The sequence below is a fragment of the Cervus canadensis genome, chromosome 32 (assembly GCF_019320065.1).
Source record: "Cervus canadensis isolate Bull #8, Minnesota chromosome 32, ASM1932006v1, whole genome shotgun sequence".
Lineage (NCBI taxonomy): Eukaryota > Metazoa > Chordata > Mammalia > Artiodactyla > Cervidae > Cervus > Cervus canadensis.
The window spans coordinates 714938-739273 of NC_057417.1; the positions used below are offsets into that span (position 1 = coordinate 714938).

Here is a 24336-nt window from a genome sequence, read left to right on the forward strand (position 1 = left end):
TTATATCTCTTATGTTTTCACCTGGGAGGAAAATGTATGGTTTTTGGAAACTTGATACATGGCATGATTATCACTGTCCAGGATTAAACCTGCTTAGAAAGCTGTGGAAGGCCAAAGAGTAGGTGGAATGTTAAAAACATCAATTCAGAGCTTTATCTGATTGCCTTGAGAAGTAGAAGAAAGGTAGTGATTTGTTTGTTTGTTTGTTTTTAATTGAAGTATAGTAGATTTGGGCTTCCCTGGTGGCTCAGCAATAAAGAATCGGCCTGCAATGCACGAAACCCAGGTTTGATCTCTGTGTCAAGAAGATCCCCTGGAGAAGGGATTGACTACCCACTTCAGTATTCTTGCTTGGAGAATTTCATGGACAGAGGAGCCTGGCGGGCTATAGTCCATGGGATTGCGAGAGTTGGACATGACTGAGTGACTAAACCACCACCACCATACTGGACTTACAATGTTGTGGTAATGTCTGTGTAGTGATTTTTTTATGTCTAATGCAAATATTGGAAACTAGCATTTGATAGTATCAAGGCCTTCTATTTGGTACAATCAGTTGGTGTTCTCATAGGCTTTAGTTTTTCTTCTGTCAGTAGTTCTAGAAATCTCCCAAATGAACATTCCTACCCTGAAAAAAAGTTAATTGAAACTGCAGTATTGTATGCTTCTATTGTTAATGAATGTTATGATTTATATATTTTTAAATTACATTTAGACTTTACCTTTCCGGGGCATTGCTTCTTTTTAGAGGTTTAGCTCTACATTTTTAAAATAGCTGTTACTCATATACCGTTTGTGAACTTTGTCACATCACTTTACCACTTGTATTGTTATTTGCTGAATATTTCTTTTCAGTTGACTCAATCAGTTTGCCCTCCTTTTTTAAAAATTAAGGAACAATTTATTTACAATAAAAACACACACTTTAATTACACAGTTTGAGTTTTGGCAGTTGTGTATAGTCACATCAGTTCAGTTCAGTCACGCCGTCATGTCTGATTCTTTGCAACCCCATGGACTGCAGCACGCCAGGCCTCCCTGTCCATCACCAACTCCCAGAGCTTACTCCAACTCATGTCCATTGAGTCAGTGATGCCATCCAACCATCTTATCCTCTGTCATCCCCTTCTCCTCCTGCCTTCAGTCTTTCTCAGCATCAGGGGCTTTTCAAATGAGTCAGTTCTTCACATCAAGTGGACAAAGAATTGGAGTTTCAGCTTCAGCATCAGTACTGATTTCCTTTAGGATTGACTGGTTGGATCTCCTTGCAGTCCAAGGGACTCTCAAGAGTCTCCTCCAACACCACAGTTCAAAGGCATCGGTTTTTCAGCGCTCAGCTTTCTTTATAGTCCAACTCTCACATCCATACATGACTACTGGAAAAGCCATAATTTTGGCTAGGCAGACCTTTGTCGGCAAAGTAATGTCTCTGCTTTTTAATATGCCATCTAGGTTGGTCATAGTGTTTCTTCCAAGGAGCAGGCATCTTTTAATTTCATGACTGCAGTCACCATCTGCAGTGATTTTGGAGCCCAAGAAAATAAAGTCTGTCACTGTTTCCACTGTTTCCCCATCTATTTGCCATAAAGTGATAGGACTGCATGCCATGATCTTACTTTTCTGAATGTTGAGTTTTAAGCCAACTTTTTCACTCTTCTCTTTCACTTTCATTAAGAGGCTCTTCTTTGCTTTTTGCCATAAGGGTGATGTCATCTGCATATTTGAGGTTATTGATATTTCTCCCAGAAATCTTGATTCCAGCTTCTGCTTCATCCAGCCTGGCATTTTGCATGATATACTCTGCATATAAGTTAAATAAGCAGGGTGACAATATACAGCTTTGACGTACTCCTTTCCCGATTTGGAACCAGTCTGTTGTTCCATGTCCAGTTCTAACTGTTCCTTCTTGACTTGCATACGGATTTCTCAGGAGGCAGGTAAGGTGGTCTGGTATTCCCATCTCTTTCAGAATTTTCCACAGTTTATTGTGATCCACATAGTCAAAGGCTTTGGCATAGTCAATAAGGCAGAATAGAACTGCCTTATTTTCTGGAACTCTCTTGCTTTTTCGATGATCCATCGGATGCTGGCAATTTGATTTCTGGTTCCTCTGCCTTTCTAAATCCAGCTTGAACATCTGGAAGTTCACAGTTCACATACTGTTGGAGCCTGGCTTGAAGAATTTTGAGCATTACTTTGTTAGCATGTGAGATGAGTGCAGTTGTGTGGTAGTTTGAACATTCTTTGGTATTGCCTTTCTTTGGGATTGGAGTGAAAACTGACCTTTAAGCCTTGTGGCCACTGCTGAGTTTTCCAAATTTGCTGGGATGTTGAGTGCAGCACTTTCACAGCATCATCTTTTAGGATTTGAAATAGCTCAGGTGGAATTCCATCACCTCCACTATTTTTGTTCATAGTGATGCTTCCTAAGACCCACTTGACTTTGGACTCCAGGATGTCTGGCTCTAGGCGAGTGATCACACCATCTTGATTATCTGGGTCATTAAGATCTTTTTTGTATAGTTCTTCTGTGTATTCTTCTGCTTCTGTTAAGTCCATATCGTTTCTGTCCTATGTTTCTGTCCTTCATGTGAAAGTGAATAATATAATTTCGGGTCACACTTTGGTGGGCCGGTTTCATTGAAGAAAATGCGTTCAAGGCTCATTAAGCACCTTGGAAGCTGAAAGAATTTTAAGTGTGTGTAGAGCTGTGCTGTGCTGTGCTTAGTCGCTCAGCCGTGTCTGGCTCTTTGCAACTCCACGGACTGTAGCCCCCCAGGCTCCTCTGTCCATGAGGATTCTCCAGGCAAGAACACTGGAGTGGCTGCCACGCCCTCCTCCAGGGGATCTTCCCAACCCAGGGATCGAACCCACGTCTCCCACATTGCAGGCAGATTCTTTACCGTCTGAGCCACCAGGGAAGCCCTGGAGAGCAGTGGTTCCCAAATCTTTGGCCCTGGGATTTTATTCTGCTGCTGCTGTAGTGTCCATTTTTGAAAGGTTATTACAAACAACCTCTCAGTTAATAAAACTTGTCTATTAACAAATGATTGTTTATTCAGTTACTAATAACTGGATATGAATTTTCAGTGACATCCATTAAAATGGTGTGAGTCTCCATCCCCTAAACTGCAGGTTACATCCTATATATGAGATGTCAGATCAATTTAGCAGATTATGACCAGCAGTTTTTCAGAAGAATGAAATAGAGTAAAATGATAAATATAACATATTTCAAATAATAGGAGTATTACCTCATAACTGAGGTGATATAATTCTAGCCAAAGGCAAAAATAAGTATTTTTTTTAGTTAATTCAAACAATTTATTTTCCAAATAAATTTAGTTTCCTACAACTTTGAAAAGTTGAGTGTTACTTTTAGACCTCCTTTGCTATTTTACCTTGCATTTGACTTTCAATTTTTTTTCTTCTAACATTTAAATTGTGAGAATTTTAGTGGTATTTTAACATTACATATATGCTATTTCTTCTTTTGATAGTGGCAGAATATTTTAATATCCCACACTGAAAGTGATGGAAATCCACTAGTATAAAAGTCATTGTTAAAAAATGCTTATAAAAGAGTGAATGGCAGGGCTTGTTTTACAAAATGAGCTGTCTAGTTCTCTGACAGTCACCATATGAGCAATTAAATGGTTCTCCTTAGGAGCTTTGAAATTGCATTAAGCCATGCATCTCTGTTAGACATAATTGAAGCAAAAATATGGAATCCACTTCATTACACAGAATCAGCCGTAGCTGAAATATAATTTACAAATTTGCAGCCTAATGGCTAACAGTTTAATAATGGATTCTGAATTTTCGGTAGTGTACATGTGGTTGTTTTGTAATTAGAAAGTGAACCAGTGGGTATACACACTCTGTATATGCTTTGTTGCACATTTGCGCTCTGTTTTTAAACAGTATAATTGCTCCAAGCCTCTTGAGGGCTGAAGGACCCCAGTTGAGTGGAGACCCTAGGAGTCCAATGCAGAAGTGTGTGTTGGCTCAGGGCCCTTTCCTAGAAAAGCATCTTGAAACACCATGTTCGTGTTGAGCCTGGGTTTTCTTGCTTCAAGACAGCAGAAAAGATGATGGAAGGGAAACAGACTAAACGCCAACTGACTTCAAAAGGGGTGGTTAGATAGTCCATGGGGGTCACAAAGAGTTGGACACGACTGAGAGACTTCATTTTCACTTTCATGTATGGATGTGAGAGTTGGACTGTAAAGAAAGCCGAGCCCCAAATAATTGGTTCTTTTGAATTGTGGTGCTGTATAAGGCTCTTGCCCTGGAGAAGGAAATGGCAACCCACTTCAGTATTCTTGCCTGGAGAATCCCCATGGACAGAGGAACCTGGCAGGCTACAGTCCATGGGGTCGCAAGAGTTGGACACGACTTAGCGACTAAACCACCACTCCCACCCTAAGACTCTTGAGAGTCCCTTTGACAGCAAACCAGTCAGTCCTAAGGGAAATCAACCCTGAATATTCTTTGTAAGTACTGATGCTGAAGCTCCAATACTTTGGCCACCTGATGTGAAACGCTGACTCATTGGAAAAAACCCTGATAAGATCAAAGGCAGGAGAAGGGGATGATGGAGGTTGAGATAGTTGGATGGCATCACTGACTTGACGGTCACGAGTTTGAACAAACACATGAGTTTGAGAGAGTGAAGGACGGGGAAGCCTGGAGTGCTGCAGTCCATGGGTCGCAAAGAGTCTGACATGACTGAGCAACTGAACAACAACGAGTCTGAAAAACCTCAAGTGTCTTCTTGCCTACTCACCTCCTTCATCCTGAACTGTCTTGGAGACAAAGATATCCCTATCTTGTCCAGTAAATTCATCTACGCAATAAACTTTTGGAGGAAGCAGCCCCTTTGTGTTAAAAAAAAAAGGGGGGGGGGGATGGTTAGACTCTGTTGCTTTTTTTTGTTAATAAAGGGGCCTTTTTTCAGGAATTGTTTCTAGTTGGCCCCCAATTTTTAATCAGGTCCCTGTACTCAAGATTTCAATGAGGGAAAGTATGTTGTTTATAGGTAGGAAAAGGTGTCTCTCGTAACAGTACCGTGTGATCTTGAGCATTGAGGAAAGCGCCATGGGCAGTGCCTGCCCCGCAGTGCACTCCTTTTGAATTGTGTGCTGTCTTTGGTTTTACCTTACCACTCATGAACAGCCAGCACTGCAAACATTTGCCTGGCCTTCGCTCGGTGCAGTACTGATTTAAGATAGGAAGTAAACACTGGAGTGAAGGCTGGGGTGACTGTACATCCTGCTTTGCCCAGGACTGTCCCGGTTTGTACCTGTCGTCCTGGCTTAATTATTAACAGTGCTGCCTTGACTCGTAAATATGCTCTGGTTTGGGTAATAAGTTTATGATCATCTAGTTGAGGCTGTTGTAGAATAGAAATCTTACCCATACGAAGAGTCTTCTGATAAACTAACATTTATCTAGGTGAAAACATCAGTCAAACAAGGATTACCTTTAAAATGAGACCTCACTTAGCTCTAATTATGATTTGGAGACAAGAACTTTTTCAAAGTGTAAGTTGCTTTGTTTTCTTATTTGATGAAATTGAAGGGCAGTATTGCCTAGTGGTTGAGGGCACTGGTTCTAGAGTAATTCAGACCTTGTTTTATTTAAAAAAAAAATTTTTTTTTTTTTTTGGCCATACCTCAGGGCACGTGGGATCTTAGATCCCTGACCAGGGATCAAATCTGCACCTCCTGCATCGGACGCTTGGAGTCTTAACCACTGGACTGCCAGGGAAATCCCCAGACCTTGTTTTAAATTCTGGCTCTGAAGCCTACTAACTCTGTGCCTTTGAGTTTGCTAGGAAGTAATGTATGTAATCACTTCATGGCAAGTCGATGGAGAAAAAGTGGAAGCAGTGGCAGATTTTAATTTCTTGGGCTCCAAAATCACTGCATATGGTAACTTCAGCCATGAAATTAAAAGATGCTTGCTCCTTGGAAGGCAAGCCATGACAAACCTAGACAGCATGTTGAAAAGCAGAGACATCCCTTTGCTAATAATTGTCCGTACAGTCAATGATAAATGGTTTTCCCAGTAGTTGTATATGGATGTCAAGACCATATGTGGGCCATGAAGACTGAGTGCTGAAGAACTGACGCTTCTGAACTGTGGTGCTGGAGAAGACTCTTGAGAGTCCCTCTCAAGGGACAGCAAGGAGGTCAAACCAGTCCATCCGAAAGGAAATCAACTCTGTATATTCATTGGGAGGACTGATGCTGAAGCTTCAATACTTTGGCCACCTGATGCAAAGAGCTGACTCATTGGATAAGACCCTGATGCTGGGAAAGATTGAAGGCAGGAGGAGAAGGGGACGACAGAGAATGAGATGGTTGAATGACATCACCAACTCAATGGACATGAGTTTGAGCAAACTCTGGGAGATAGTGATGTACACAAAAGCCTGGTGTGCTGCAGTTCATAGGGTCACAAAGAGTCAAACTGACTTAGCGAATAAACAACAACAATGTGTATAAAGGTGTTAATTAGATGATGCCTAGAGTATAGAGAGCAATTGAGTAAATTAAGGATCACAAATCTCATTGAGTCCTTTTTCTGTGCCAGACCCTGTATTAGGTGCTAAGGGTTGAAAAATGTGACATTTTCCCCAGGAACCTGACATAGAATATTAGTTTTTTCTTCCCTGACTAGTGTAAAACAGGCTTCTTCTAAATACTGAATGATGGACATCTTTATTCAACTTAATTCTTCGCTCATTTTGGTTTGTGTCTAGCTGTTGCCCTGCTATTGTTTCTTAACATTTATCACACATGTCCCTTGTCTGGCCCTGTAACAGGTATTGAGGTTGGGGAATGTGAAGAAGAAAGTAGTCACTGTCCTCAGAAGTGTATGGAGGCATGGCTTTTAGTTTTAAGTAACCAATTGATAAATATTTTTCTTAGAGCATTCTTTGACTTAAGGCCTGATATCCTGCAGCTGGGTAACGTTTTATATTTTGGATTATCCTGTTAACAGAACAAGCCCATGCGGGTCTATAGCCTTGGAGTCACATTCTATTCACATTTAACTAAACGTGCTATTTTCCTTACCCATCCACTACCCCACCCCCTGCCCCCACTTCACTCCCTAAAAGAGAGTAGGAGCAAGAACAATTTAAATGTCAGCCTTTCCACTCAATGAATGTGTGCTCTTGAGAGAGAGAGAGACTCAGATGGGGAAATATGAAGCTGCACTTCCCTCCTGCCTCTTTCAGTGTCAGCGTCTTGTCATCACATGTGATTCTGATGTTTAAAAATAAGTATTATCATATGAAGCAGCTTCTTAAGTCAACTACTTTGTCTATTCTTAACTGAAAAATCTGTTCAATCTTAATAGGAAAAGTTAGCTGTGTTGAACTTAGAGCCAATATGTTGATATCCAATATGCTGTGCCTTCCTGAGGGGTTTCAGAGGCAATATGGCAATCCAAGACTCAGGCTGACTTTAGACATTTTAGGCCTATTGTTGTTTAGCTGCTGAGTTGTGTCTGACTCTTGCAACCTCATGGACTTTAGCCCTCCAGGCTCCTTTATCCATGGGATTCTCCAGGCAAGGATACTGGAGTGGGTTGCCATTTCCTTCTCCACGGGATCTTCCTCACCCTGGGATAAGATCTGCATCTCCTGCCTTGCAGACAGATTCTTTACCAGTGAGCGACCAGGGAAGCCCTTTAGGCCTATAAGAGAAGGCAAAATCAGTGGGAGTCTGAATAGCTGCCTTCAAGAAGCACGTGATCTTCTTGGGGAGAATACCTGTCCTGGGCAGACCACCTGTAGCACAGCTCCCAGTGAGGGGTGTGAGAGATTGGGCAGGTACATGCGAGAATGGCCCCAGGCTCAAGCCTTCCGTCCTGCTGTCCCTGTAAATGTTAGTACAGTCGTTTGTCAGGCAGTGAGTCCAGATGTTTGATTTAGGAAAAAATGGTATCGACATCATTAGAGGGGATGTGAAAAAGTGAAAGGGATTTTATCCATAAGGGTTTCTTGAAAGTGGTGGATCCTGATTTAATAGGTGGTTCAGTTCAGTTCAGTCGCTCAGTCGTGTCCGACTCTTTGCGACCCCATGAATCGCAGCACGCCAGAAATAGGTGGTCAGCAGTAGATAAAAGGCACAGGGACGTTTCAGACGGCACAGATGTTATGAGCATGAAACAGGGAAGAGTAACTAATCAAGCGAACTGCTTGTCTTTGCATTTGGCCAGATGCTCAGAGGTTGGAGTGTCACAGGAGATGTGGGTGTAAGGACCTTGACCAGCAGACCGGGGAGCAAGATCACTTCTCTTGACCGTTATCTTGTTCCTCGTCCTACTCAGAATTGTTAAGGAAGAACAAGGAGACCTTTTAGATTGCTCTCTCACCCACCTTGTGGTTATATTTAAATTGTGATTTTTATTGGAAACGCCTGTTGTTTTTTAAGTGATTTTTCTATCTTTTATAAAAAATCAGGTTGGATGTGGCTACGTGATTCTTTTCTAACCTCTTGTAGAATCAGTGTGATGTAATAGAGGCAGAAACAGATCAGGAAACCAGGATTCTGGCAGCTCTCCGTCTTTTATTAGTTCCATGAGCCTAGGCAAGTCACTGTCTTTCTCTAAGTCTTAGTTTCCTCTCTGAAATGTGACACCACAACTTCCCTGGCCTGGCGGTCCAGTAGTTAGGACTCTGTACTTCCACTGCAGGGGGCACTGGTTCCACCCTTGGTTGGGGAACTAAGATCCCACTTGCCTTGCAGTGCGGGCAAAAATAAGTGAGTTTTATAAATAATTAAAATGTTAGACTGGAAACAGAGGCTTTCATGCTATACTTTTGCTTTTTTTGGAAACTTGACTCAAAACCCTGTTGTTAAAAACAGCTGATCTCCTTAAAGGGGAGCAGAGCTGGAAGCTCCAGGCTGCTGCCAAGCCCCTTCTCCCTAAAGTTCTTCCCAAGAGTCTTAAGGCTCAAAAGAATGCAGATTGGCAATTCCTAGACTAGACCCCTAAGGTCCCTTCTTGATTTGACATTTTCTGATACTTACAGTGGGGCTTCCCTGGTGCCTCAGACGGTAAGGAATCCGCCTGCAGTGTGGGAGATGCAGGTTTGATCCGTAGATGGGGAAAACCCCCTGGAGAAGGGAATGACTACCCACTCCAGTATTCTCACACTGGTAAACAGTAGAATTTCTTTAAGAAAAAGAACACAATTTTGAGGAGGTAATGCAATACTGAAGGTAATACTCATTGCACATCTACATAAGATAAACTATTGCTAGGCACAGTAGACAATAGGAAGAAAATGCAGATAAACGCACTTGAAGTACACTTGATTAAGAGGCGACCAAAAGAGAGCTTCTATAATTGTTTATAACTCAACTCATACTACATAGAGATTCAAGGCAACAAGGCTGTCTCCCTAAAAATTGTTTTAGAGATGTTAAGAAAGAGTGAATGTTTTATTTCTGCGAGAATTTAAAAAATTTAGTTCCGTCTATGTTTTGAATGGGAGGTAGATGTACACTTGGTACTAAAATCCAAAAGGACGTGAATGATAAAGACTCCCTCTGAATCTTTGAAGACATCACTATTACCAGTTTGGGTAAGTGTCCGGAGGTTTTAGAAGCACTTGCAAATTCTTGACTGTAGGAGTTTCATGTGATTGCTGTAACCTGTTAGCACAAACTGGGTAGCTCAGAACAACAGAAATATATTCTCTCTCAGTTCTGGAGGGCAGAAGTTTGAAATCATTGTCGTTGAACTGAAATCAAGGGATGGCAGGGTGCACTCCCTCCAAAGGTGTGTCCCTTGCTTTCTTGTTCCAGCTTATGTTGCTTGCCAACCACCCTGCCTTTATTGGGGGTCCCATCACTCCAGTTTTAAGGGCAGCATCTTCAAACCTCCCTCTGTACTGTCTACACATCACCTGCTCTCTGTGGTCACGTGTGGTCTCCTTCCTGTTCTGTCCTGTTGGTTCATGCTGTTGCACTTAGGGCTCACCTGGATGATCCATAGTTTAATCACATCTGCACAGACTTTGTCACATAAGGGACACACATTCACAAGTTCTAGGGACTAGGATATGAACATCTTTTGGGGGGCTAGTTTTCAGCTCGGTGGTGGTGGTTTAGTCGCTAAGCAGTATCCGACTCTTTGCGACCCCATGGACTATAGCCCTCCAGGCTCCTCTGTCCATGGGATTTCCCAGGCAAGAACACTGGCGTGGGTTGCCATTTCCTTCTCCAGGGGATCTTCCCAACCTAGGGATCGAACCCACATCTCCTGCATTGCAAGCAGATTGTTACCACTGGTCCACCAGGGAAGCCCCATTTTTCAGCCTACTACAGCTGTAAAACAAATAGTGTGCTATTCGAACTTTCCTGGATCTTCTTCTAATAGTGGAAAACTCAAGTAACCTAAAAGGTCCATTAATTCAGGACTGTTAAATAAACTATAATACATCCTCACATGCAAAAAGGTATAACCGCTAAGGAGAATGAAGTGGACCCACTGATGTGGAACCGTATTCACTGTAAAACAGAAAAAAAGCAATGTGGAGAAGCGCACATGAGTAAAGGGAGTCTTGGAGAGATAGATGTCAAAAGTGGCCTCCCCGGGGGAGTGGGACTTTTTCATGTTATACCTTTAATTGTTGGAATTTTGAAATCAAGCATGTGCTTAATAACCCGAGTATATTATAATAAATCCAGAAGAAAATGGACTTATAGTTTTTTTCTTGGTGAACTCTGTTGTGGAAGTAATAGAAGGTTGTTAACATTTAACCTTTTGAAAAATTTTTTTCCAGATAGCAGACCCTACTCTAGCTGAAATGGGAAAAAACTTGAAGGAAGCCATGAAGATGCTCGAGGACAGTCAGAGGTGAGCCTGTGGAACAGACGTGACCCCATTAAACATGTTCAACCTGCTGCGAAACTGGTGGCACTGGTTTCCTGCTGTTAAAGACACCTCTTGCTTTCAGAACATCATGCTTAGCTGCAGCTGACTTTAAAACTGGTGTTTGTCTTGAGTGGAAGGTGCTTTATCATTAAAGGATTTTGAAATTGAGGGGCAGGACTTATAATTTTCAGTTCTGCCTATTAAAAGTTTACTTAATATATTAACTTGACTCTATAAATACTTCTTACTGTATATTCAGGTCATATAGCACATCAAGTAAACAAGAAATGGGTTGAAGTATTATTATTTTTTTTTTAGTATTCTTTTCCTGAAATTAAACTATACCCCAGCCTGGGGGGGCTGAGATGGGTGGGGGTGGGGGGAATGTGTGTTTCAAATCCCACATCAGTTACTAGAGCTTATGAGCAGCATTATCACATGTTCATGCTCCAGTGTTAGAAATATAACAATTTTTTATTTCCCTTAAATTAGAAGAACAGAGGAGGAAAATGGAAAGAAGCTCCCATCAGGGGATATTCCAGGGCCACTGCAAGGCAGGTAGGTGGCAAGGGAGAGAAGCACTTTTCCCACTGTTGAGCAGAGGGAACCTCAGCTCAGTGTTACGGGAGGGGAGTTTGGGGCAGAGTGGATACGTGTGTATGTATGGCTGAGCCCCTTTGCTGTCCACCTGAAGTTATCACAACATTGTTAATCAGCTGTACTCCAGTATTAAATAAAAAGTTAAAAAAAAAAGATAAGCACCTTTACGTGGGGTGTACATTTTCTTTAAACCAAGATTTTACCGTCACTGATTTACAGTTCTAATGAACACAAAGCAAATTGAGAGTTCTATGCAATGTGTTATCAGAAAACTGAAATGCTGTTGGCTGGTTGGTGATGATGCTGTACCTACTGTTTCTCCCCCTTCCCCATTCAGAGTTTAACACAACCTCTTAGAAGCATATTCAGACTCACAATATAACTCAACTATCATACTTGTTTCATCCTTGAAAACAGCAATCTATTTGGTAGACTGAGCTTTATTGTGAGAGTTATTTTAACTTGATAAAATTTACCACTGTATTATATAGTAAGGAAAGGAAAATGAAAGGAAAATATCAGCTCATTTATTAGTAGAGTGATTTATTTTTTGGTAGCTAAACGAAATCTGTCACATGTTTGTGGTTTGAAGTGGCAGGGAAAATATCAGGAAAATAGTTATCCAGTCAACAGTTTTTACAGGATGTTAGCACTTAATTTGGAGTTTAAGTCCTGGCCCAGTTTCCTTCGGACAAACTTATTATTTTTTTTTTATAACCAGGAAACTGTACATAGGTAAATAGTACAACTCCCTTAAGTTGTCCTTTGACCCGAATATAAATATGTACAAGATTGCAAAAGAACAGAAGAAGGATCCCAGTGGATGGAGGATACTGACTGGAGGTCTTCAATGGGTGAAGTTCATTTTCCAGCTGAGAACAGGAACCAGATCTTATAAGTCTCCTCATTCTGGGCCCTCTGAAGGGAATTGTAGCGTTCTACTCATCTTGCAGAAGTTTCCCTAGAAGAGATACTGCCAGGAACATCTGTAATTCTCAGAATGGGAATGCATTAATGACACATGTCCAGGGTGTTCACACTAATAATGTTAATAGCCACATCTGAGAGCCCACTTCCCAGGCACAGAGCTCAGTGTTTTTCATGATCGAATGGCGTCCTCATAGTTTTGTAATGTAGGGTTTCCTGAAGGTCACCTGGCCTCATCTCTACATAAAGTCTAAGGACCAGAGTCTCTCACATGTGAAGGTCAGAACTGTGAGGAAGATGGGTTTGGGGACATTGTTTTTCAAAAGGGAGAACTTTTTATGTCACCTCATTAATAGAGTGGTAGCATTTTGACATCACATGTTTTGCGAGTCACCTTGCCATTGCTAACAACTGCACCCCTCACGTTCTTCTCATGTTTCCACCTCCTCACGTAATGAGCATTTAAAAACGTATCTTGGACAGAAGTAAGTCTGTTTATACTCCAAGGAAATCTCCAGTTTCTCCAGTTTGGGGAAGAGGTGGTAATAAGCGATGCCTGCGTTTCATGTTTAACTCTATTAGAACAAACAGACAGGAATCCCGCATGGAGGGAACTTAGATACACCAGTGGTGTCTACAGCCATACCACCCTGAACGCGCCCGATTTCGTCTGATCTCGGAAGCTAAGCAGGGTCGGGCCTGGTTAGTACTTGGATGGGAGATACACCAGTGGTATTGGAGTACTCTTGCTGCTTTTGTGATTTTCCAGCAGCTTAGAAGGACTATTTTTGCCCTTATAACATGCTTACTAAGCAGTGTCCAAGACTCAAATGAACTGGTAGAGAAATACTGCTAAAGCTAGTGAAATTTTTAAAAATCAAATTTACATTCAGGTAGAAGATTTAATTAATCACAAGTAAGGGGCTTCCATGGTGGCTCAGATGATCAAGAATCTGCCTCAATGCAGTAGACCCAGGTTCAATCCCAGGGTTGGGAAGATCTCCTGGAGAAGGGAATGGCTACCCACTCCAGTATTCCTGCCTGGAGAATTCCATGGACAGAGGAGCCTGGAGAGCTACAGTCCATGGGGTCGCAAAGAGTCGGACACAACTAAGCAACTAATACTTTAGTATATATGCTGCTGAAGCGAGCAGTGCAACTAATACTTTAATGTACATGTGGTTATATTCAGAATTCAGTTGATAACTTAAGGTTTATTTTTAAAAAACAAGATGGTGTATACTGTATCTCAAAAAACATTATTTCTGTTGTAACAAGACGATATCAAAGCTAGTTTAGACAAGAGAAATAGTGAGAGACTGGTGGTGAGGGGAGCGGGTGGCATGTGTGTTTCCCCTGTCTGTCAACTGTTTTTCTGTTCCGCAGTGGACAAGACATGGTGAGCATCCTCCAGTTAGTTCAGAATCTGATGCACGGAGATGAAGACGAGGAGCCCCAGAGCACCCGGTAATGGAGAACGGTTGGCAACTTCTCTTTGAAAGTATATGTGTTCTTGATTTTGATAATGATTACATTCATACAAGTTGCTGCAATAATAAACCTTATTTCATTCCAGATTATATATGAAGTTACAACAACATTCACTTCCTTCAGGGAGACGTTGACATGTTTTAGATAATGTATTTTGTAAAAGGAAATCATTTACTAAAACTAAAACCTTGTCATTTTTATGGTCTTGTGTCTTAGGGAGCGGCTGGCGCAGGAGCCAGAGGGTAGCTGCTGTGTGCTTCTCTATTTCTGGCTGCTTCTGTTCCTGGGCTTTTGATTATTGAGAAGTACTGCAGCTGAATTCATTGGTGGCAGGACACGCCATCTGTGAATCATCTGTTTATCTTATTTCCATTCATGCATCTATCAAGCAATTTATCTAGTTTTATTTTCTCTTTAATTGTTTTAAATACAATGTTTTTTAGAATAAGTAATGCATTCTTTGGGTTCAGATTTCAAAAGATAGAAAAGGTATATATGCAAAGGCAGTATTCCTTCTTACCTCTCCCTCCCTAGCTTGTTCTACTTGCTAGAGATAAGTTGCTAGTTTCTTGTGTATTCTTCAGAGATACTTCATGTACACGTAACGTACACCCAAGCCAGATGTCTATGCTTACTGCTTCCAGGACCAAAATACTCTGCACGTTGTTCTGTGTCTTGCTTTTTTCATTAATGTCTTAAAGTTCCTGGAATAGCAGTCCACAAGGAGCTTTCTCCTTTAAGAGCTGTTTAATGTTGCTCTGGGGCTCCCCTGATAGTTCAGCAGTAACGACTCCACCTGCAGTGCAGGGTACGTGGGTTTGACCCCTGGGTCGGGAAGACCCCCTGGAGGAGAAAGTGGCAACCCACTCCAGTACTCTTGCCTGGAAAACCCCATGGACAGAGGAGCCTGGTGGGCTGCGGTCCTCGGGGTTGCAAAGAGTCGGACACGACTGAACATGTACACAGTGTTACTCAGTGGGTGAGCCATATTTTATTTAACTAGTCTCCGATTCATGTTTTACTCTTACAAACATTCCTGCAGCTAGTAACTTTGCACATGTGTCATTTCCTTAAAGTAGTGTTTCTGGAGATTAAAGTCCTGGAAGTGGGATTGCTAGACCGAATAAGTTTGTGTATTTGTAAATTTGACAGATACTGCCACATTTCCCTTCATGGAATTGTGCCCATTCACATGCCCATTCTGTGTGTGTGAGAGTTTTCCCCCCACACCTTTACCTACAAGGGTATTAGCAAACTTAAGGATTGTTGCCAGTCTGATAGGTAAGAAATGATATTTTAGCATAGCTTTAGTTTGCATTTTTCTTAAGAATCAGGTTAAGTGTCTTTTTTGTATGTTTTAAGACCCATTTATATTTCCTTTTCTATGAACTGTCTCTGCTCAGAATCCTGTTGATTTTTTTGTCATTTTCATTATTATATTTATTCTTTATAAGAGAAATTAGTCCATCCTCTTTAATTATATGCAAAACAATACCTAGTTCCCCTTGAATTTGGTGAATTGTTATAAATAGCTATTTAATGCAGGGAATTTATCTTCATCCATTGATTCTTAAATTGTTTTCTGCACATTTTATCTCAGCTCTACTCTCCATAATTCTTACAGCTAGTCTTTAAGAAACTTTTTTGGAGAAAATTATTTAAAAACAGTTTGTGTAGTTAGTTGGTATTCAATAAAAAGGATATTTATCTCCTAGGACTTGAATTCAGAAAGAAAATTTCTCCCTAAGCTATTAATACCTTATTACACATTGAATTTTCTAAATTTATCTCAATTTCTGCCTTCTAGGCCATTAAGTGCATTTCAAATGTGACAGAAATTTTTGTGGAATACTGTGTCTCTAAGTTTTATTTATTTATGCTTAGACTAATACCTTTTTTAAAATCTAATATATTTTGATTAACAGAATTCAGAATATTGGAGAACAAGGTCATATATCTTTGTTGGGGCATAGTCTGGGAGCTTACATTTCAACTCTGGATAAAGAGAAGCTGAGAAAACTTACTACTAGGATACTTTCAGACACTACCTTATGGCTCTGCAGAATTTTCAGGTAATAAGTTTTTAGTTTCCGGTAAAGGCATTTATGAGTTGGATATGCACTGTGAGAAGTCTCTCTTCTGGAGCTGTGCTGCCTAGAATCAGATCTGCCTCTTCCCTTTCCTTTTGGAAGAATTACTTAACCACTCCATGCCTCAGTTTACTTATCTGTGCAATGGAGATAGCCTTAATATCAGCTGATGACATTGTTGTGAGGATTAAATGAACCAATGAATTAATACGTGTGAAGAGCTAAGAACATGAGCCTGTACTGTTGAATAATGTCCACAGTTTCTTATTTGTTACTATATATAGTAGAACTCTATGTAACCTTACTCTGTATTTTCTAAGTCTCCTATAAATGTGTTATCATACTTCCATGATTTTAAAAAAATAAAAATAAAGAAAAAGAAGATTCCTAGTTGGCACATGTTGATAGAAGATGTAGCAGTGAAATGGAGACAAGTTTTGGGGAGTTTTTCTCTTTTTTTTGCCATGCTGTGTGGCATGCTGGATCTTAGTTCCTCGAGCAGGGATTGAACCCATGCCCCCATTCTTAACTATTGGACCACCAGGGAAGTCCCTGGATTCGAGCATTTTTATTTAAAGTATTAGCTGTGTTTTAGTAGAAAGGAAATGCTGTTATAAGGAAGATGAGTATGTGTTGTGAAATTGATTTGCTTTATACAGTGATAAATACTGTCATTATTAAGGAATTCTAGCAAAGTATGTAGTTGGTAGAAGATACAAGACCAGTGGTATTTTGTGTTTATTTATGCTGTTACTTCTGTGGAAAAGGAATGTTTACCTAACGTTGGAACGTTTAATAACTTGGGAGACTCATTTTCAGATGGTGGAAAAGAGCTTGGCCTGGCAAAAGTATGAGTTTGCCTATGTGGCAAAGGAGAAATTTTCTTCTAATAAAAATCCAACACCTGTAATTGAAATTCTCTTTCTCTTTAGAGTTGGAGAAGAATAAAAGGTTCCAAGCAGATAATAGTGAAAGCAAAACTTAGCCTGACTAGCGTTATTGACAGTTTTACTTACTTTGGATGTTTTAGGGCTGACACTACTAAAAACCGTGCCTACATTATCCAGTGCCGACTTCCTGGTGAAGTAAGCTGATCCATGACCTTCAGCCTTTTTGTACCTGAGGCATTCCTGTTTGCTACTGGTTTTCCTTAGTTCCTACTGTTCCTGGAGCTCAGTGTGGATGAAGGGTCGTTGCCTTTGTTCTTTATAACCTCCGGCTGCCGTGAGTTGTCAGCCGTCTGAGATGAGGGTGATTCCTATCTCCTTTGACTGGTCTGGGTGACAGTTTCTAGGCTGAGAAAAGATTTACTTCCATGGTTATAAGACTGGGACTTATAAAATCAGAGGTAAGAACATACTGACATATGAGTGTCTCTTAACAGGTATGAAAATGGCTGTGCTTATTTCCACGAAGAAGAAAGAGAAGGACTCGCAAAGATCTGTAGGCTTGCCATCCATTCCCGTTACGAAGACTTCGTAGTGGATGGGTTCAACGTGTTATATAACAGGAAGCCTGTGATCTATCTAAGTGCTGCTGCTAGGCCTGGCCTGGGCCAGTACCTCTGTAATCAGGTAATGTGGCATAAGGGCAGTCGTTTCAAGAAATGATGCTTTGTTCTGTCCTAGGAGTTTTTGACCCATTTCTTTAGCCACTTTTTTTTTCAAGTGAAAAGAAAAATGATTTTCTTACATGTGTGTTATGTCATTTTTATATATGAATGTGTATTAATAAGTTTAGAGAGATATATATGTATTTTTTAGTTACCCAAAGGCAGCCACAGTCAACATTTTACTTTATTTATTTTCAGACTTTGATCAGTCAGAGGGCATGTATGTTTTTACATGGCTATACATGGCTTTTTTCACTTACCGTTGTAATAGGCGCATATCATGTTTTATCAGTTCTTCAGAGTAAAGTATATTTTTAATGACTTCATGATATTCCTTCAAGTGAGTGTATAGTATTTTAACTTTTTTTTTTTTCCTTTTGGGCAATTAGAGTGTTTGTATTCTTTAGCTTTTTATGACCATTTTTGGGAAATTCTCTTGGTTTAGTGCTGTTATGGACATCTTTGTGCATCAAGCTTTTTCTATACTTGGGGTTATATTTCTCAGATGGATTTTCAGAGCCAGTCTGGAATTATTAGATCAAAGAGCATTATCCTTTTCTAGAATTTATGAAAGCTTGATTAGGGTGCTACCTTGAGTCAAGAACTTGTTAAGCCTCTTGGCCAAGAACATTTTAAAGCAAAACCCATAGGATTGGAGGGATTGTCTTCTGTAAGATGGAGGAGTCCCAGGAGATACACAGGGGAAACTCGGGAGTTGAGTTGATTCTGAGCCTTGGTCACTGGTGGCAAGAAATTGTGTCCTCTTCTTCTCTGGAGGAGGGCATGGCAACCCACTCCAGTATTCTTGCCTGGAGAATTCCGTGAACAAAGGAGCCTGATGGGGTACAGTCCCTGGGATTGAAAAAGAGTTAGACACAACTTGGTGACTAATCAGCAACAACAAATATTAACCTAAATGGACTAAATCAGGTCAGCAATACAGAGTATTTTTACCCATTTTCACATCAAAAAAAAAGAAATCCTGCCCTCTTCTTAAGGGTATACAAAATGAGGAATTTTATAATACCTCTGTAGAAACATGAAACAAATTACTTATTGAGTACCTGCTGTGAGCCAGGCTCTTAGGTCTCAGAGCTGTCTTGGGAGAGCAATCGAGTCTTCAAAAGATGTGTGAGGATGTTAAGTGGGAAAGGCAGTGGCAGGTGTTCATGTTTTTAAAAAGATTTACATGCTAATGTGCATTTTTTTATACCTGGAAAAATATATTTGTATACATACATTGTATTTTTGCCTATAAAATATCTGGAAAGTTCTGTACTAACCTGTTAATGGGGTAATGTTAGTCGCTCAGTCGTGTACAAGTCTGTGACTGTGGACTGTAGCCTGCCAGTCTCCTCCGTCCATGGGATTCCCCAGGCAAGATTACTGGAGTCGGTAGCCATTCCCTTCTCCAGGGGATCATCCCAACCCAGAGGTTGAACCCGGGTCTCCTGCATTGCAGGCGAGTCTTTCCCGTCTGAGCCACCAGGGAAGCCCGACAGTGACACATTGGTGGCTGAGTTGAGGGGTCTGCGGGGTGGGGAGAATGGGAAGACATTTTCATTTTTAATTTCTGTATTTATTTATTGTGTGTTTTACTTGGGTTTCACGTTCATAATTTAGAACGAAGATTCTTTACAGGAAAAAAATGTGAATAAAGTGCTTGTTAAATTTTTGGTCTGTAAATGCTTACAGGCCTTAGTTATATAGAGCAGTATGCTCAAATGTTAAAAAATTCCTGAAACATAATCTCCTTAAGGATTTGGAAGCTAAAAATTAAGAATATAAAATTTATCTGACAATTACCATCTCCATATCTCTGACTTCATTTCTCTTGAGATGTGTACATCTGTTAGTCCATATTTATTGCTTTTTAGGAATGGGTGGGCCCACAAATACATGTTGTTCTTTGAATGTCTTTAGGAGGTGTTATTTACCACTAATCCTTGGAGGGAGGATCCTAAATTACCCCCCAAAACGCTAAAGGCTCAGCTTGTTTCTCCATTTGGAAAAGTTTTTTTGGCATATTCTAAAATACAACAAAGATTAGGTACTCATTTAGAAGATGAGTTGATAGTTACTCATTTAGTTGACTCATTTAGAAAATTTTACGTTGTCTTTATCCTCTTAAAAGACAGCTCCTGGAAATTTACCTCCCCCCCAGTTGTTTTCTTTTTTTTGGCTTGACTTTCTAGATACACTTTAACATCTGTATGTTTATATATTAAGTGTTCCTAAGGGAGGGATTGTTTTAAAAGAATGCTGTGACTTAGAACCACAGTCTCTGGGGACGTGAGGGGATGGAGACAAAGGTCCTTCTTGTGAAACTGCACGTTTCTTCCTGCAGCTTGGCTTGCCTTTCCCCTGCTTGTGCCGGGTGCCCTGTAACACTGTGTTTGGATCCCAGCATCAGATGGTAAGTTCTGATGGTGACGTTTACAATGGTAAAATATAGAGATAAGCTCTGATGGTAAGTTCATAAAATAAGAAAGAATTGTGTTTTGAAACTGTATCTTCCTTTCAATTGTGGTTCTGTTCACTGGCCTCAAGATAGTCATTAGATTATTCATGGGTGGCTTAGATCTTCCCATTGTTTCCAGGTTTGAACGTCCGCACAGGTTGACTGGCATTAAGGTGAGCAGCACCTGGCTCTTAAGGAGTCTTATAATCACTGTATCACCTGCTTTAAGTAGAAACATGGAGTTCAGTTAAGCACCAGAAATTCCTTCTAAAGCTTATCCCTTTCAAATGCTTATCACTGTTACCTGGATTTATGAATGGGCAGATTTTGAAAGTGAGGTTGTTTATCATAATCCTTGGGATTGGATTCTGCTTATTTTCAGACATACTGAAGCAAAAGGGATAGGTTTTAGGATTCTGCATTTCTTTTTCAAGGTAGTTAGGTTTTCTGATTTAGATACATCATTGAATAACATTCAGCTCAGTTCATTCGCTCAGTTGTAGTCTTATCCGACTCTGCAACCCCATGGACTGCAGCACGCCAGGCTTCCCTGTCCATCACCAACTCCCAGAGCTTGCTGAAACTCATGTTCATCAAGTCAGTGATGCCACCCAACCATCTCATCCTCTGTCAGCCCTTCTCCTGTTGCCTTCGATCTTTCCTAGCATCAGGGTCTTTTCCAGTGATTCACATCAGGTGGGCAAAGTATTGGAGCTTCAGCATCAGTCCTTCCAATGAACATTCAGGACTGATATCCTTTAGGATTGACTGGTTTGATCTTCTTGCAGTCCAAGGGACTCTCAAGAGTCTTCTCCAACACCACAGTTCAAAAGCATCAATTCTTTGGCACTTAGCTTTCTTCATGGTCCAGCTCTCACATCCATACATGACTAACTGGAAAAACCACAGCTTTGACTAGATGCACCTTTGTTGGCATGACATTAGAGATACATTTTTTACTGTTTTTGTGGTGGCAGGGAGGCCAGTTTAAGAGAATTTTTTAAATCATAAATGTTTTAAAGTAGAGAAATGTTGGTTTTGCGTATGTAGTTTCTAACTTTAATCTCATTTAACTGAGTTTTCTAGTTAATCTTCAAGTAAAATGATTTTGTTTTCTCATCAATAATTAGAGGGATTGAAAAGGAAAATTGTCAAGAAAAAAACTGATTTGATCAATTTTGAGAGTATCTGCTTCATTCAGAAGTCATCATTTTTCCTTGTATAGCTTTTATGCTGGTTGTCTCATGTTTTTGTGGTTTGTCTTTCAATCCCAGGATGTTGCCTTCCTGGAGAAACTGATTAAAGATGACATAGAACGAGGAAAACTGCCCCTGCTGCTTGTTGCAAATGCTGGTAGGTGTCATGAACCAGAATCTTTCATTTTGGACATACAAGATAGAGGATCGGGAAAAAAAAAGAAGATTGGTCCTTAGCCTAAAAAAGGTCAAGTCTTAAGAATGTAAAATGTCGGTTTGTTTTGGGAGTTCTTGTTTGTGTGTATATACTTTTTCATTTAGGATGTAAGTGCTTTTCTACTCCATCATGTGCTTTCTTTCTAAATTGAATTTTTAAATGTCACACTTTAAATCTCCACTTTTGAGACAGCAAGTTAACTTAGACCGCTTTCTGCTGTGCTCACCAAATTGTATTCAGCATTGTACTTGAAGCTCTAGACAGTGCAGTAAGGCAAGAAAAATAATTACATGCCATACAGATTAGAGAGGAAAAATAAAACTGTCTTTATTTACAGATGGCATCATCGTATAGATAGAAAGTCCTAAGGAAATCACAAAGAACAGTCATTGGAACTAATAAGCAGATCTATCAAGGTTGCAATGAACAATTGAAATTGGATTTTAAAGGCCATTCATAATGACATCAAAAAATCCTTCATGGATAAATGTAACAAAATAATACAAGAAGTATACACTGAAAACTACAAAATGTTGCTGAGGGAAATTCAAGAAAACCCAAATAATGGAACAGTGTGCCATCAACATGGATTGAATAAATTGGCATTATTAAGTCAGATCTCTCCAAAATTAATCTATATATTCAGCTCAATCCATACCAAAATCTTAGCACCTTCCAATTTCTTATAGAAATGGATAAGCTGATTCTAAAATTTATATGGTCGTAAAATGGTCTAAGATGAGTGAAAATCATTGTGAAGAAGAACAGCATTGGAAGACCTACCTTGTCTGACTTTTAGAGTTACTATACAACTACATATAAGAGAGCGTGAGCTTAACTGAAGAAAATAGAGTTCAGAAATAGACTCACCCATAGAAATATGGTCACTTGGGGGTTTTTTTTACAAAGATGCCAAAGGTAATTTAGAAGGAAAAGGATAGTCTTATCCATCAGTGGTTTTGGAACAATTGGATATCAATATAGAAAAAATTGAACCTCAACCTTTACCTCATTCTACATGAAGATGTTAATTGTAAATAGTTCATAAACCTACATGAAGATGTTAATTGTAAATAGTTCATAAACCTGAACATAAAAGCCAAAGCAGTAAGATTTCTAGAAGAACATATAGAAAACCTCTGTGACCTTGGCTGAGGACAGATTTCTTGGGACACAAAGGCAGAACCATAAATTGGGCTTTATCAAAAATTAAAACCTTGGCTGCCCAGGGCACTATATTCAGTATCTTGTAATAACCTTAATGGAAGACTCTGAAAAAGAGTGACTTTGCTGTCAGGTGGCTGAGTGGTAAAGAATGCCAAGCAGGAGACACAGATTTGATCCCTGGGTCAGGAAGATCCCCTGGAGAAGGAAATGGCAACCCACTCCAGGCTTTTGCTATTCAAAAGACCATGTTGAAAAAATGGAAAGGCAAGTAACAGACTAGGAGAAAATATTTTTTTTTTTTTTAAACATTTATTTATTTATTTGGCTCTGCCGAGTCTTAACTGCAGCATGTGGGAGCTAGTTCCCTGACCAGGGATCAAACCCAGGACCCCTGAACTGAGAGCATGGTGTCTTTGCCACTGGGCCACCAGGGAAATCCCTAGGAGAAAATATTGACAAAACATTTTCTTGACAAAGGACTCTATCCAAAATATATAAGGAGGTTTTATAATTCAGTATTACGGATATAAATAATACCGTGTTTAAAGTGAACAAGCGATTTGAGTAGAGACTTCACCAAAGAAATACATGAATATATAAGCACTGAAAAAATGCTTAACATCGTTAGTCATTAAAGAAATGCAAATTAAAACAACAGTGAGCTACTACTATATATCTGTTAGAATGGAGAATATAAAAAAATTCAGTGCCAAACACTAGTACAGATGCGCAGTAACTGAAACCTTTAGGCTGCTGTAGAGATCCAATGTTCGTACCTGAAAACAACCCAGATTCCCCTCCCCTGGTGAATGAATAAATTGTAGTATAAACAAATCATGGGTTATTATAGCAATAAATGGAAATAACTACTGAAACACATATCAACATGGATGAATTTCAGAAGCATGCTAATTAAGGGCCAAAGACATAAGACATAAAGGGCCAAAAAGACAAAAGAAGTTACATAGTGTTTGATCCATTTATATGAAATTCTAAGAAGGTAAAACTACAGCAGAGAAAACATATCACAGTTGTCTGGGGCCAATGAGGAGTGGAGAGAAGAGTGAAACTTCAGGGGGTAGTGAGGGAACTTTAGGGGTGATGCTGGTTACACACTGTATACATTTGTCAAAATTCATTGAATTGACTGAAGCGACTAAGCATGCAGCACACACATAAATGAGTGGATTTTATTGTACATAAATTATATTTCAATCAGTAAAGTTGATTATTAAAAAACAATAATAAACAGAAAAAGCATCCATCCATCTTGTTGCCACCAGAAAAACTGTCTCTTCTGCCTGATTTAGTGTATATGTATTTAAATAGAAACAGAACCAGTGTACTATCAATCACTTAACAAATGGGAGGGGCTTCAGTTTACATGTGGTTGAGTGATTTACCAGTGTGACCACGCTGCCGTCAGCAGACTTCGCATCCCAGTGGTGAGCCAGCTGACATTGCCACAGGGTGAAGAGAATCCGAGTGTGGCCTCCGGTCGCTTAAACACAGCATGTGCTTTATGTTTTGATGGCTCATGTCACAAATCCATGCCTTGGCTTTTGATCTTGTTTTGGCTAAACTAAATGTGTCATTTAAGATTTTTTTTTTAAATTTGAGATGGATTTGGGTTTGGGAGATGGCGTTTTCAGCCTTTTCCCTGGCACAGCCCC

General features: G+C 40.0%; 2 protein-coding genes across 2 annotated transcripts in view; both read left to right on the forward strand.

The window, feature by feature from the left end:
• The window catches only part of LOC122432858 (poly(A)-specific ribonuclease PARN-like), an 853726-nt gene that overhangs the window by 473849 nt on the left and 355541 nt on the right, over nucleotides 1-24336 (forward strand).
• The window catches only part of PDXDC1 (pyridoxal dependent decarboxylase domain containing 1), a 53940-nt gene that overhangs the window by 7500 nt on the left and 22104 nt on the right, over nucleotides 1-24336 (forward strand). Inside the window, exons 2-8 of the mRNA XM_043455120.1 lie at nucleotides 10811-10884; nucleotides 11395-11460; nucleotides 13816-13896; nucleotides 15846-15992; nucleotides 17395-17584; nucleotides 19970-20038; nucleotides 21358-21436. Coding sequence (XP_043311055.1) covers nucleotides 10811-10884; nucleotides 11395-11460; nucleotides 13816-13896; nucleotides 15846-15992; nucleotides 17395-17584; nucleotides 19970-20038; nucleotides 21358-21436 — 706 coding nt within the window. The remainder of the gene's footprint in view (nucleotides 1-10810; nucleotides 10885-11394; nucleotides 11461-13815; nucleotides 13897-15845; nucleotides 15993-17394; nucleotides 17585-19969; nucleotides 20039-21357; nucleotides 21437-24336) is intronic.